Source organism: Salminus brasiliensis, chromosome 16 (genome assembly GCF_030463535.1).
Source record: "Salminus brasiliensis chromosome 16, fSalBra1.hap2, whole genome shotgun sequence".
Lineage (NCBI taxonomy): Eukaryota > Metazoa > Chordata > Actinopteri > Characiformes > Bryconidae > Salminus > Salminus brasiliensis.
In genome coordinates, this window is record NC_132893.1 from 18,199,243 (window position 1) to 18,214,608 (window position 15,366).

At 42.2% G+C, this 15,366-nt stretch overlaps 1 protein-coding gene across 2 annotated transcripts in view; it reads left to right on the top strand.

Moving 5' to 3' along the window:
- The window catches only part of dclk1a (doublecortin-like kinase 1a), a 64,804-nt gene that overhangs the window by 13,976 nt on the left and 35,462 nt on the right, over positions 1–15,366 (top strand). For both annotated transcript variants that reach the window (XM_072658746.1, XM_072658747.1), the window contains exon 4: positions 14,984–15,083. In XM_072658746.1, coding sequence (XP_072514847.1) covers positions 14,984–15,083 — 100 coding nt within the window. The remainder of the gene's footprint in view (positions 1–14,983; positions 15,084–15,366) is intronic.

The window sequence follows — 15,366 nt, forward strand, 5'->3', positions numbered from 1 at the left end:
GTGCTGGACATTAGAAGAGGGTTAAATTGTGGGCTTGATGTGATTCACATAGTCAGAAAACAGGCTGTGGCTCCTCATGCCTCTTCATGCCATTACAAGAACCCTGCCATCCTGGACTTTTGACACAAGGCAGATTTGGTGCATAGATTCAAGAGGTTGATGACAAATTCTGATTCTACCAGGATTCATCAGAGCAGGCTATGTTTTTTTTTTCCCCATTCATCAACTGTCCAGTTTTGGTGAGCCAGTGCCCACTGCAGCCTCAGCTTTCTGTTCTTGGCTGACTGTGGAAGTGGAAAATGATGTGGACTTTTACTGTTGTCTAAATCATATCAACAATCATGAGATCACATTTTCCCTCATTCTGATGGTTGATGATTAGATTGATTAGATTCAATTTAATTGCGTGAATGAGTTGGTCTACAGTGAGTGTACATTTGTTGGATTACTTAAAACACAACCTAAGAATGATCATGCTTTGCTGCTTATGGGGCATTAAGACATCCAGTGATTGGTTAAGATCATATTTATTTTGTAGACCTCCACAATATCAATACTGTAAAGGCTAACGTCATGATAAAGGTGACAAAACTGTGCTGTGCAGCCCTGTTGCACAAGTCCATTGTTGTTTAATATTACTGTTACTGCTAGACCATTCAATTACCTAGCAGATAACATTTTTAAAAGTTTATGTCTTTTTACCTGGGGCTAGATTTACGACATCCATTGTTAGCTAATGCAGTGGCAACCAAAGAATTTTAACAGATCTAATCAGTAATCACAGTTTAGTAAATCTGACTCTAGTGGACCTGGTCATATAGGATAAGGGCAAGCGTATGTTGGCTGAATTTGCATCTGGCATTGGAATGCTTGTACACTGGCCACCAAGTGGGCTTACTTTTTCCATTTCCATTTTTCCATTTTCCATATGCATATATGCATATTAGGCACTTATGTTGCCAGTCCTGGTCCTGGAGTATCATTGCCCTGCATAGTTCAGAATTTCCTCTGTAGTAGTTCGCACTCAAGAATGGGAATGAGGATTCAGCACTACGGACAGCTCCACCGTCCAGCCTGACTGTTTACTCATTCTCTATTACTCTGTCAGATTTGACACTACTTTGCCTGTCCTGCAACACAGAGCATTACCTTAGATTCATGGGCCAGTGTGGTATGGTAGTCTTTGTAAAGTGCTAAGAAGGCTTCAGCTAATTTTCACAAACTAAGATGGGCATTGTGTGGAGGGAATGTGTGGGAGCATATTGAAGATGGAGGTGGGCAGTGGTACAATCTGCCTGGTCTTTTTGGCTGATGCCTTCCATTTGCTTAGAAAGCCAGCCTTTATGATGAGGCATCCACCTACGTTTATGAGTTGCATGATGTCTCGCTTCATATGGCATGATTTTGTACCTCCACACACACACACACACACACATACATATACACACATACAAGTGTGGGCTGACATTGGTGCAATTTATAACGTCCTTACGTCAGTTCATTCCCTACACCTACATGTGCGCCCACACACACACACATACACACACACATACACACACACATACACACACACACACACACACACACAAACAAACACACAAACCTGCTGGTGGTGAGTCTCCACATGGTTGTGGGATGTATGTATGAGTGTGTTGGCTTGGCGAGTCGCACAGCATGTCGCCAGCTGACCCTATTGCGTCATGTTGCGCTTCTCCCTACCCCAATCTCACCTGGACTCAGAGCAGATTACCTGCTGCCCTGGTAATTCAAGCTGTGGAACACGAGCCAGAGTGGATACTCCTGGATCAAGGATCATTGTCTCACCTTCCAAACCTTTCAGCAATAGGCCGGGCACTGCTAATCAACTGTGACAAATTAGCTGTCTCTTTTTTTTCTTTAATTAATTCATTCATTTGTTTGATTTTTACTGCCCCTGCTAATTTAGTCATATCCTCCCTCTAGATAGGTTCCTCTCAGCACACAGCCAGAAGGGTGACATGTAAAGTGCTGCCAGATCTAATGCAATGTTACTGGATGTGCTAGCTGGGGTGTGATTGTGTGGAGGTATTGTCACCATGAAAATATTATAACCACATGTCAATTAGTTTGTTTCAACATTTTGACGTTGCTGTGTATGACCAGGTACGTCTGGACTGCGACTGGAGTGCCCGCCTTTTGGGAAAAATGGCTCTCCCTTTGCACTTAAAGTGATACTAGCCAGAGTGGCCTAGTCTGTTAGCTGATGCAATGGAACTAGCAGTTCGCTAGCTTGACCTCCAAGCCTGACGTTGTGTTAGCGGCAGTTTGAAAAAGAAGTGACTCCATCTAGCCCCATAAAGGTGGTGGTCAATGCACGCCGCAGCACTGAATCTATTGAGAAGACTGTTGTGGCACCACATGTGGAAAGGTATTGATTTAAAGTAATTTGTCCTTATTTGATTGAGTTGCTGTGTGGAGATACTTTTCCAGTGTTCTTGCTCTTGTATCTGTTGTTGCCTGTGGTTATGAGCATGGGAGAAAGCCAGGTGAACAAGGCTGAGTAGATTGTAATCAGAGAGCGAGACCGAGACAGAGAGACGCTTCATTTACATTGTAATAAGATCTTCTGTGTAACTGTAGGGCTCTTAACTGTGTTGCTCGTTTGTGTCATTTTAGTGTCATTTGCTCTTTCATTTGCTATTACAAAACAATTAGTCATAGATATACATATTACAGGTACAGAGAGAGAGAGAGAGTTGGAATTAATGCAGGCATGCAAATGCATTCATTCCTTTATCTTTTTCATAACATGCAAAATGATGCAATATATTGTTTCAGCATCGTTATCGTAATGCGAACATGCGCAATAGTCACGTTGCAGGATATGCAATGGATCATGTTGCTGGATACAAATGGAAAAATTCACAATTTGTGACTTTCTGTGACCATACATACATTATACCTGCAAAACATTCATTTATTTGACTCCAGTATTGAATATACACAATACATTATTAATATGCTGATGTTGGATCCCTGACTTCTGGTGAACTCTGGTGAAACCCCCCTGTGTATTTTAATATTGCAATATAAACTGAAAAGAAAAACAATATTGGAATGTCAGTTTTTTTTCAAAATTGTTCAGCCCTAGAGTGAATTATATTTCAGCCATTTCTGTCGTGCCCAGAGGTGTTCGGAAAGTAGAAATAAATCCTCCCCAAGACTCTTTAACAAGAGCCGTCCAGGCCGTTTGAACAAAATTGCTAAAATGTACGCTGTGGTTCTGAATATGACCCCTCTGGTCCTGACTGCATTTAGACTGCAACAATACGAATGGGAGTTCAGCACCATGGACAGCTCCACATACAAACTGAAGCCAATACTTTTTGTGAGTGTCAGTAAAACGCTGGAATAAGGAACCACATAGATTCTCTTGCAGATTTCAGAATGCCATTTTATCTCTAAAGTATTTTACTGAGCAACTTCACACTGACCGATGCATCATTCCGTTAATACGGACGGAAACTGAATTATACCCGTGATTCTATTATTGATTGCTATGGGATGTAGGTATTGCTCTCTGTCAGCCTGTTTGCTGATCATCATGTGGCAGCATGGCTGAGTGTTGTATGTATGTTAATTGGTCTCATTTTTCAGTCTGCTAGCATTTGTCAAGCAGTCTGTCAATAGTGTGTTACCCAACAGTGTCTTCGTGAGCCTTGCTTGCTCTTTGAACATTCTCTGTGTACTGGCAGTTCTATCTTTCCTTCTGTCTGCTAGCTGTTTGTCTGCCTGTTGATGATTGATCACCCTTCTGCTGTGAAGAGTAGGCCTCAACTGATATCGGCAGCCCAGCCCTGATTCATCGGTATGGGTAAAAATCATGAAGATAAAGCACTGAAAATGGATGGCTTGTATTATATTGTATTAGACAAGCACCTCCTATGTTCAGATTTAGAGATTTCCACCCTCTGTTACTACATAAGAATAAACCATATTATTTAAGGTATAGAACAGGTTTATTCAGCATAAATGTATAGAAGCTGATTTTACTTTTATGATGGTCTCACGGGGGTATTTATTTAGAATGCTAAAAACATGGCATGCTAAATATTGAAATATTAAATATCTAACAGTGTGGGTAAGTAATGTATTTTTTTAAATAATGAACATAAGACAGCTGCACTCTTCGTGGTATTTTACTGACTCACCAGTCTGTTGTATGTATCCCTCCGACAAACAAGCCATTTCCACACCCACTACCCATGCACATTATCATTGGAATTAAGCTCAACACAGATGGCAACCTGTGTGACAGGTGCGATATTACGAATATGGCATTTTTTATATCTTATTTAAAAAAAATTAAATATCTCTGTATCTTTTAAGATATATTCCCCATGTCTAGCACACACTCAACTTCTCAGGTCTGGTTTCCTTGCACAATATGCCATTCCTGAGCCCACTTTCTGATGTGTGCTTCGCTAATAATCACAGGATATCCTGAAGGAAATGATTTTGAAGAATACAGCTGGTTAGCTTGGGATTTAGCCTAGCACGTATACTCGATTTCTGATGTTTTTAATTCATCTGGTATTTTCTTCATGGAGAAGACCAGGACAGCACATGAAAGATTATGACTTCTTATGCTTGTTAGCAACATTAGACTCGTAGCTCCAGTTTAACAGAGAATTAGTCCAATTTAGACACCAAAAATGACTAAAATTCGTAGAGCCATTTCTTTCAATTGTGACCACATAAATTGCTTTTTCATTATCCGTTATTAAAATCGTAAGCTCGTTATTGGTCCCAAAACGTTAGATCAGCCAGTTCCTGTCCCCAGAGCTAGCTTTCTGCCTGTTAGCAGATGGGTCTGCAGTTAAGCTAGAACAGTGAGTTAAGTCATGTTGGGACACTGAGGTGAGCAACAGAAAGGCAGAGAGCTGGGGATCAATACTGGTCCCTCTCACTGTAGCCAGCTGTCAAAATCACAGAGTGTTGTTTACACACCACCTAGCTTCAGTCTGGAGCTTCCAGCCTCTGAGAACAGGGTGCTAAAATGCAATCGATGATGCATCACTGCAGTGCGATGCCACGTGTGCATGTACTGTAAAAAAAAAATATATGACAGCCTTTCCTACAGGAAGGAAAAAACACTCAATTACCATTTGTGCTGTGCACACACATGAATTTGACCTCCACCTTAAACCCGTCTGTGCAGTGAACACACCCATACATGCACTAGTGAGCATGCACACACTAGGGGACAGTGAAAACATGGCCCTGGAGCGGTGGGCTGCCCTAGCTGCGGCAAGCGGGGAGCTGTTGTACTGCTCAGGTGTGCAACATATTCTTAAGCATAATATAATAATCATGGTGTAGTATAACTTAATATAGTCATATATAATATAGTCAGGTTAAGTTGACTCAAATTGCCGTATTTAATTGAAACGACACAACTGACACAAACTTTCCGCAGTTACATGCATTTGTTAAGGGACATCAGTGAGGGAAGAGTGATGGTCATTTGGACATAGACTGTGCATTATATATATTTTTTAAACCTTACAATAAACCTTACAATTACACAGCCCTGGATTTAGCCAATCAGATGCTAAAATAGGCATGTGTGTTGTGGCATAGCATCATTAAAACAGACTTGTATATGCTAACATCTTCTGATATGTACTCCCAGTCCTGATGCTTTCTGAAGAAGATTAGTTTTCTGAGTTGTCCTTTAAGACTGCACCTCCCTCTCTCCTTCACTGTCTGTTCCTCTCCCCGAGGCCAAGAAGGACTTTTTTTTAGAGATAGTTTTGCCGCAGATGGAACTTCTCTGAGTCTATAGCAGTTGTTTTTTTTAAATCTGACAAAAATAGCAAGCCCCCCCCCACACACACACACACTTGCTGAATTAGCTGAGCTGCGGATAATAACAAGACAACCTATGAATTGCAATTTTAGAAAGCATCTTCAGCACAGCAGCTCTCCTTCCTAAGGAGGGATTTGATTTGTTCCGGAGTGAGGTTTGCTGTGGCACGCTGCACGCTGGGAAAGCGGATGCTTTCGCTCTATTTCGGAACGCTGCTTTAGGAATATTTAACGTGTTCGCATCCGCTGGCACAGCGGCTGTTACGAGTGCATGTCTAAATGACTGTCTCACAGTGTTTGACAGCCCACTAACCCTTGAAGGTCACAGCTGATCACAAGTGATGACAAAAAGCCAAAAACTAGATCATGAATTAGATCATACTTACTGCTTTTGATAACAAACAAAAGTGTTGTCTGGTTGTGTGGATAAATAAACATGTTTTAAAGTTGATTTACTGTAAATACTGTTGTTGGAAAGCATCCAAGGACTGATGGACAACAATAACTTCATTGTATATTGCAGTAAATGCATGTATCAGAGATAATGTCATTTGAAGCATTTAAAGCAACAATATGTAGCTTTTTTTTTTACCTTAAATGAACAGCTCCAAGATCATGATGATGATCCACTGAACTGTAACAAGGAGAGTAGCATCTCGTTCACTGCCACTTCAGACCTGAAATGCTGCTACCGTACTATGCTATGAGACCACTTGCAAGAACTGCATAACGTCATATTTGGGTCATATTTGTGGAGAATTCTGTAATATTGCTCTACCGCCTTAGCCTACATGCTTCTTACACTTCAGATGCCGCTTCTGTATCTGTCAGCTTGTCAACAAATGCACATGGAAAGTGCAGTTTGTAAAAGACATGCCCACTAGCAAAAAATGCCAGTTCTCACATAATGCTGCTTTAATAAGGCAATAGCCTAATAAGTAGATTTTGCCTACCAGTGCAACGATAAAGCTCATTTTTCTTTGATTCCCACTCACCAGCTCGGACTCCCTGTCACACACTGCCACCAGTGCTGGAAGGATGAAGGGTAACATGTTATTCAAGTTACAGTTGCAGTCAACACAACTCGGCCCCCCCTTAGCAAATTAGGTCTATTAGCAAAATGTACTAACTTTCAGCTGTTTGCAATAAACCAATCAAACAAGAGCAGTTAAAATAGCTCAATACAACTGATAGAACAAGTGGTTTCCCCACATTCAAGTGTATAGAGAGAGAAATGGATTAAATTAAGTATTAGGAAATCCTAGGAGAGAAAGTCATACGATCCGTGAGGAAGCTGAAGCTTGGGCATCATTTGGCCTTTCTACAGGACAATGATCCCAAACATACCTCAAAATCCACTAAGGCTAAGTTTCAGAAGAGGTCCTGGAGGATTCTGCTGCCGGAAGTTGGTGTCTGGCTGTGCATCACGTTTGCAGAAGCTCATAACAGCAAAAGGGTTCTTTACTAAGTAGTAAGGACACTTGTCATGAAGGGGTTGAATAATTTAGAGACCAGAGTAGCCATTAGAACTGTCATTCTGTGTTAAATTGGAGAAAGCACTTGTTCTTTTAGATGTGTTGAGCTCTTTATTTGGTCTTATTTGATTGGTTTGTTGCAAACAGCTGAATGTTTGCACATTTTGATAATAAATCTATGATCATTTTCTGTCAAACGCTTGGAGGAGAACACCCGCTGCCAGTTTTGATACTCACGCTATCAGGCACCTCAGGCATGAAGCATGAACCCCCTGTTTTTTACATAAACACATCAGTACAGTACAGTACAGTACATCCCCCTCCCAACCACACACCTCCTCACACATACTCACTGAGCTGCATGTGTCCAGCCCTCAGACCCCTCCGGTTTTCTGTGCTCTGCACGTGGAGCCCCCTCCACCTCCTCTCCCTCTGGCCCTGCCGGTCGTGCTGCCACCACTCGTTACTCACTGCGCTGCAGGGGGCGCGAGTGCATATAAGAGGGCGTGTGTGGGTGGGAGAGGGATGTCAGTGTGTATGTGTGCTCTGTTGTAGGGTGCACTGTGGTAGTGTGTGTGTGTGTGTACTCTTATTCAGAAACACCATTCATGTCTCAAGGAGTTCAATATCAATTTGTTTCATTAGAATAACAACAACAACTGTGTGACACTGCACTGTGAAGTGTGAAGTGTCTTTCACATTCAAATGCCTGCTTGCCAGTGGCAGTTTTGGCACAAAAACACTGATATAAATGATAAAAATAAATGTGAGGACATGATGAACGTAAAACTGCAAAGGAATATGGTACAATTATAATCATTATCTAACGGTACTGAAGTTGTACTCACTTCAGTGACAGTTTGGTACCTTTCTATTTCTAAGGTTTAACCAAGAATGGGTTTAAAAGTTGGCTCAATAATCATGAAATTGCCATTTCAATCCTTAGAGATGTCACAGCCACCTGTGGCATGGAGTCGGAGAGCCATAATTGGCCTCACTCTTTCTGGGTGGGTAGGCCCTCCATCACCCTCATACATTCAGTAATGCTAGTCTGTGCAGGCTTCTGTTAGTTGGTGAAACAGAATTGACAGTGCTCTTTTCTAAGCATGTTCAGTTGTCCAGTGATGATGTATGAGCAGTAGGTTTGGGCGGTATCCATTTTTTTAATATCATCTCAAAATATTACAGTATTATCATATAATATTGTATACAGTATTACCAAGGACAGAGAAATTTGAAAACCGAAAAATGATGGGGGCCACAGGGTCACAGACTAAGTAAACAATGTGGACACTTTACAATCAAGTGTTGAATGATTAAAACTTGTGTCTGATAGAGCAAAAGTCGAGCTATTGGTGTTGAGAGTGACGAAATGAGAGACCTTGTTTTGCTGTGTTTGGACTCGTAGCCAGCAATCTAGGCTTAAAGTAGCTTAGTTGTTCCAGCTAACTGAGGCTCAAATCGCACATGTTTAGAGGATAAAGCACAGAGTCGAGTGAATGATCTTAGGCGTGTTTTTCCACTGTTTTCAGGCACATTTAGTAGACTGGTTCATCCAGGTTTGCTTGCTCTCCCTTTCAGTCGAACTCAGCATGTCGCTAAACTCTCCCCTACGGTAGTCTTGGTTTTTCTCCCACCTGTTTTCAAAGCATGACCTTACCACAGTATGCACTCCCACAGTGCCCCAACCCTGTGGCTTTCTTAATTGCACATGAACGAACAAGCCATTGTGGTATGAAAATGATCAAATTGAAATTTTGAAATACCGGCCTTATTTGGAGAGACTGTCATACTTTTTAAATGTTGTGGTATACGGTGTTACTATTAACACGCCCAACCTTAATTCGCAACATTTTGAAACGATGCCATGCCTCTTGTCATGTAACTCGTTAGAAGCAAATGTGAGCCTTCATCTTTCTAGCACTGGTAGCATTGTGTGATGGGAGTCTAAACTAGTAAGTGGGAATTGGAAATAGAAAATAGGAGAGGGGGGGGGGGGGTGGAAGAGTTGGTTTTGTCCAAGTTATGATCTGACAGATGTAAATTATTGTTAAAAACATGTATTTTAGCCTCTTCTTTTTGAATGAGCTCATTTACATAAATCCATTTAAAGGGCATAGTATTATAAAAAGCCTAAACGTTTATTACTGTAAGGTTACAAATGGACCCTAGCTGAAACAAACAACAATGCAGGACAATGTAACTAGTAAGTAGTTAAACTAGTTGGAACAAGAGCATGAGACATGCACTGCTTTCTGAGTACATGGCTGTGTCTATCTCCAGCATGCTTTGTTCAGTAACTGTCAGCACTTTTAAACATGTTCGCTTTGTCCAAAGACAGGCAAACACACTCATATACACACACTTCTGTCAAACCCAATACCACAACAGGTTATTATTGTCCCAGAACTGTACGGTCTGACAGCCTAAGACCTGTCATTACTGTCTTCATAAATACAGGCACAAATCGGCCTGTTTACAGCATAGCCAGCATGTCAGCTCCTCAGGGTTGCTTTATGTTTATGTCCAAGCCTCACAGCTAACTAGGGATGCACTGATACGGAAATTGTGGGGGGGGGGTGCTAATGTTTATCTGTATATCACACTGTAGACTTGTGTCATTATGTAGAGAGGTTACAAGTCTAGGATCTGTAGACCAAGATGGTGTTGACAGAAGTGGCGTACTGCAGCCACCCGAAGAGCCTTAAAATGCAAGTAAACACTGCCATCTAGTGGATCCTGGGAACAACTCTCTCACTCTCAGAAGAGTGACAGCAGACTTAAAAAAAAAAATAGGTCAGAACATCTCCAAAGCATCAGGCAAGTCTTCTGGCAAGTAACTGAAATGCTGTGGTCAGTACCTACCAAAAGGGGTCCAATGAAGGACAATGTTCATGGAGACCCCACCTCAAAACTTGCAGGACTTTATGAATCCGCTGCTAACGTCTTGGTGCCAGATACTACAGGAGGCCTTCAGAGGTCTTGTGGAGTCCATGCTTTGAATGGTCAGATCTGTTGAGGTGGCACAAGAGGGACCTATTAAATATTAGGTGGGTTATCAGGGTCAAAAATGACTTCAGGAAGTTGCTTTATGTACTGTGAGAATTCTTCATCACACAGACTTGCACCCCTATAATGGTTCATGTCCTCTCCTCTAGATGGCAGTGTTACTGCATTTACTGCACCCCGTTGCCTGTCTGCTCATAGGAATTTAAGTACCAGAAGCCTGGCCAGTACAGAGTCTGCCTAGCAAGGGAGTCTTGGATCAGTGTTCTGTCAAAATGAAAAAACATGATTCAAATCAATAGGAACGGCAAACAAAAGATCCTCAAGCAGAACCGTCATATACATAAGTCTCGATTCATGTTTTCCAGTATCTGCAGTTTTCCATGCCAGTCTCCCCAGCTGGTGTTCATTCATTGACTTTCAAGCTCCAATTACATAAGTGACAAGACAAGTCTAGTGTGGCCTCATCACTAATAAACCACCAGCTTTAAAACCATCCTCATGTTAAATTCACTTGTCCTTTTTCTTTTTGATAGCTCCCCATAGTCGTGTGTGCCAGCTCAATCCTTTCCTGCGCTCCACTTGGAGTGACGGAGAACTTCTGAATGTGTGTGTTGCATAACTGGACTCGTTTTACATTCGTTTGAGACATCAAAGCTCCTTTTTGTGTCTGAGGGAAAGCGAGCCTTCTCCAGCAGGCCAAAACGCTTGCTTTGGTGTCTCGAAGTTCTACCCCCCCACAGCCCCACCCCCCCAATATCTCTCTTTCCTTTTCATATCCCTTTTTTTTGCAAGCTAATCCCTATCTGTGGAATAAGGTCGCTTATCATGGATAATGATTAAGACATTTTTCCTGTACTGAGGAAAAGAACTGAATTTGTTGACGCAACCATTCATAGATTGCAACCATTCATAGAGTGATTTTTAGTAAGTATAGTGTCTTACTTGTCCTTGGCAATCGGTTCTTGAAGTATGCTAGAGTATTCCGTCAGTGTGCCCATATAATGAAAACCCAGACCTAACCCTGACCCTAACCTTATATCTACACTGATGACCAAAACATGTTTACCTTATAGATGCAATTAGTAAAGTTGATTGTCTTATAACAACAGCGTCTGCCAAATTTAGCATACGATGTACAGGGGCAGTGGGAGAACATCTCTGAAATGGCAAGGCTTTTAGAGTGCTCCCAGTCCCAGGAGTACCTACCAACTGATTTGAGAAGAGACAAACCCCAAAAGGCTCGTGGAGGACAATTGAAGGGTCAATTGTCTCCTCTGCAGCAAACCAACAAAAAAGGCTACTCTGGCCCATTTCTCAGAAATGTTCATTGGTAATGAGAGGAAAATCGTCATTACCTATCGAAAGCACCGGCAATGGGCATGCAAGTGTCAGAACTGGACCTTGGAACAATGAATTGAAGGGTTCTGGGGCCCCAAGTACAGTTAACTAACCTTGCTAAGAAAGCGGTTTGTTAGTATTCTGTGTCAAACTGGGTCCGTTGGAAAAAGCCACCGGAACAGTTACTCTCATATTAGGCTGGTGGTCATAATGTTGTTGACTGAAGTGTCAGAAACTGCATGAGGGAAAAATAATAGTAGAAAACTATTGGAAATCTGTGTTTTAAAGCAATGTATTAATAGTTTCTTTAAGACCTTCTGGTGGTTCCCTTCTGGGACCTTTTATATTTAAGACTATTTAATTCTGGACATTCTAGTAGTGGTCTTGTCTTCGTAAACATTCAGACATTAAAAAAGGTTGCTGCAGATTTTAAATGGTATTTTAGAGAAACCCTTAAAAATGGGGTTTGATGATTGGATATGACCATGAGAAAATATTAAAAGCATACTGCATAGCAGTACACCACACCACACCATTCTTTGAATTCTTACTTCTGCTTTACAAACCTTACCTCATTTGTTTGAAATGTCTGGTGCTTTTACTGCTCTCTTAAAGAAAAGCCTTTGAGATATTGCAAGGCCACCAGTATACAGGCCTCAGTTCAACTCTTGCTTGCTCGCCTGAATGCTATAGCCTCAGTCTTATCTGCGTTTTAGTTGGCCAGATAACCAGAGCAAATAATGGCTCCTCACTTTCCACTGTGACACGCGAGTAAACACAGGGCCTCGTCTTCATTAGAAGAAACGACTGCATTGCTTTCGGACCGTCTCCCTCATGGTAAACTCATTTGAGTTTAGGGGGATGATGATGAGGAGGGGGGGGGGGGGCTCAATAGATTATGAAACAAGAATAATTTCCTCATTCCCTGAAACGGCCTGTCCTGTCCACCTCGTGGGACTTAGCCGGTTACGCAAGCCTGTACCGATTGCTCCGAATGGGGTTTCGTTTGCCATGCAGAACTTGTTTACCGCTCCTTTCATTGTTTGTAATTAGTGAGCTGTAAAATGGAGTTCACCCAGCAGCGTCCCTGAAGGCAACCACGGGAAGGGAAAGAAAGAGACGTGAGAAAGTGAGTGAGTGAGTGAGTGAGAGAGAGAGAGAGAGAGACAGATAGGAAGAGCAAGAGAAGCCTCCATCGCTGGCTTAAACTCTCCTGTGTCAAAGGCGATCAGCAGTAATGAAGAGAGCTGCTGTGCTGTGAATCACCTTAAAAAGACATTACAGCAGGATTCTGGTGCCTTTTGGCAGTCCGTCGCAGCCGAGATACCTCCCTCATTCTGTTTATTCTCGGCCTCATGCAGCGAGGGTGGCACTTTTCTCCTCTATAATGTATTCTTCTTTGATCATTAAGCTCTCTGTTTAAAACTGTACCTTCAGGCCAGTTCTAATGAGTCACTTAAAACCAACTGCTCCGTTTTAACTTTGCTCTATTAAAAGAGAAAGACGTCCTCATGCTGCGTAAAATTGACCGTGGATAACGATAACTACCGCTGCATCACTTCCACTATGCTTCTTTAAAGTCACGTTGCTTGTCTGAAGCCGTTGCAGGCGTGGAAATTGAAAGGTGTTGCATTCGGCTGGTTTCTGAGATTAAAATGAAGAGTGTTATGAAATCTCCACAGTCTACTTCAGCACACACTTTATGAGAAGCAGCTTCCGCTTTTACTTCCACTTTGTCCGCTTTATGAGCTGCATCTGCATTAGAGTTGCATTAAATAGGTGCATAATTGCAAGCTGTGGCTACCATCTCAGCACTGGTCAGGTTCAGACCACAGGTACAAAAAGATATTACTTGGCTGGGAAATTCGGTATTCTTAATACTGCAGGGGCATCGACATGGTAGTGGCATGTGCTGGTACAGGGGTATCATGCGCAGTGCTGTTGCTGAGGTTGGTTTTCATTAGGGCCTGACTGGTATTGCCGGATGTTGACAACCCATTGTTCTATCAGGCAGCAATGCTGCCAATCACACAACTTTCACATGCCATTAATTACCAACTGTTATTTTGAGGGACCATACACTCCCAGCAGATACAGTGCTGGTTCTTTCATAAAAGCTGAACCTTTTTTGATGCTGAATAGAACTATTTTAGAAGAGGGACATCTACGAAGGTTTTCCAGCATATAGAAGAACCATTTAACCATGGAAAAGAACTATGCATTAGAATTCTACCTAAAAACCATTGCCTTGAAGGACTTTAGTAGGAGTGCAGGGTAAAACCTTAGATATCTGTATCACTGAGGACCCCAGTGGGAGGAACCACCTGTATAACAGTAATACACCCCCCGTGTTACACTATTTAAGGTAGTCTGCTGAGTTTCTGCTGTGAGAGTATATAACTATCCCTCACTAGACTAAATTTTATTATTAAATGTTTTACTGATATACATGTATATTTACTGATATAAAGTGATATACTGTATCAGCTGACAGTATTTATACAACTTAATGCCATATTTTGTTTTGTTTTGCAATGTTTCTAGTTCTGCTTCATTTCAGTCATGGTTAAAGTGGCGCATACGTCTAGACATGCGTTCCGGTTTATGTTAGCTCTCTGTTAACTTTCTCTGTCTCCCCCAAAGGCTGTGGGCATGTGTGTTGCCTGCAGCGTTTGTTTAAGTGGGTGTGCAGCGTGGGGCGCCAGGCAAAGCCGTGCAACCCCCTTGCAAGCGCTTAGATATAGATCTAGTCAAGGCTTTGCAGTTCACAGCACCAACACTATCAGTGAAGACTGGTTACCTCACAGGATGCACTGTTCTTTTGCCTTCAGTCTTGGTCTACGCTATATGTTTGTGGACACCCCTTCTAAAGGATACAGTTGTTTTTGAGTCGCACCTATTGCTGTGCAAATGAACACACACACACACACACAGCTTGTCTAGTCCCTGTAGATAAGTCTTGCCAATAGAATAGAACTCTGGAGCAGATAAACATGAACCTGTTGGTACCATGCCTAATGCCAGGTTTTGGCTAGAGGGAATGATTGTGCTCCATTCAGTACGTTTGGGATGGGTTGGGCACTTGGGGATGAGGTGGAGTGCATCATTCAACAATGCTCCAGAATCTAGCAGAAAGCCTTCCCTTGACAGTAGTGACAGTTACTCCAACAAAAGCAGGATACAATGAATCAATGAATCAATGAACAGGTGTCCCAATACTTTTGTCCATATAGCGTATGTGTTTAAAGAATCTGTCTGGTATGAGTTCTGTTGTGTGCATTTGATGTAAATTCATGTTTTTCTCGCTATAGGTCACCTGCCTTCAGGACTTCTTTGGCGACGAGGACATCTTCATCGCGTGCGGCCCTGAGAAGTTCCGCTACCAGGACGATTTCCTGCTGGACGAGAGCGGTGAGGGGAATTGGCATGTTTCATAATCTCTGTTTCTGGCCCTGAATAAGAGTTCTCTGTTAATAAAAACCCATCTGAGCCTTCTCTGGCCGTTCACTTTGGCTTAGTTTCAGAAAAGCCCCTCCTTCCACTTCAAGCACACTTGGAGCTCATCAGCGGAGGCTGTGTGTGTGGGTTAAAGCCTCCCTCTACCCCTGTCTGATCTCTTTGTCCCCCCTTTTCTCTTTTTCTTGCGGGCTTGTTCATGCCCTCCTCTGCGCCCACACTGTCACCCTCAGCAAGC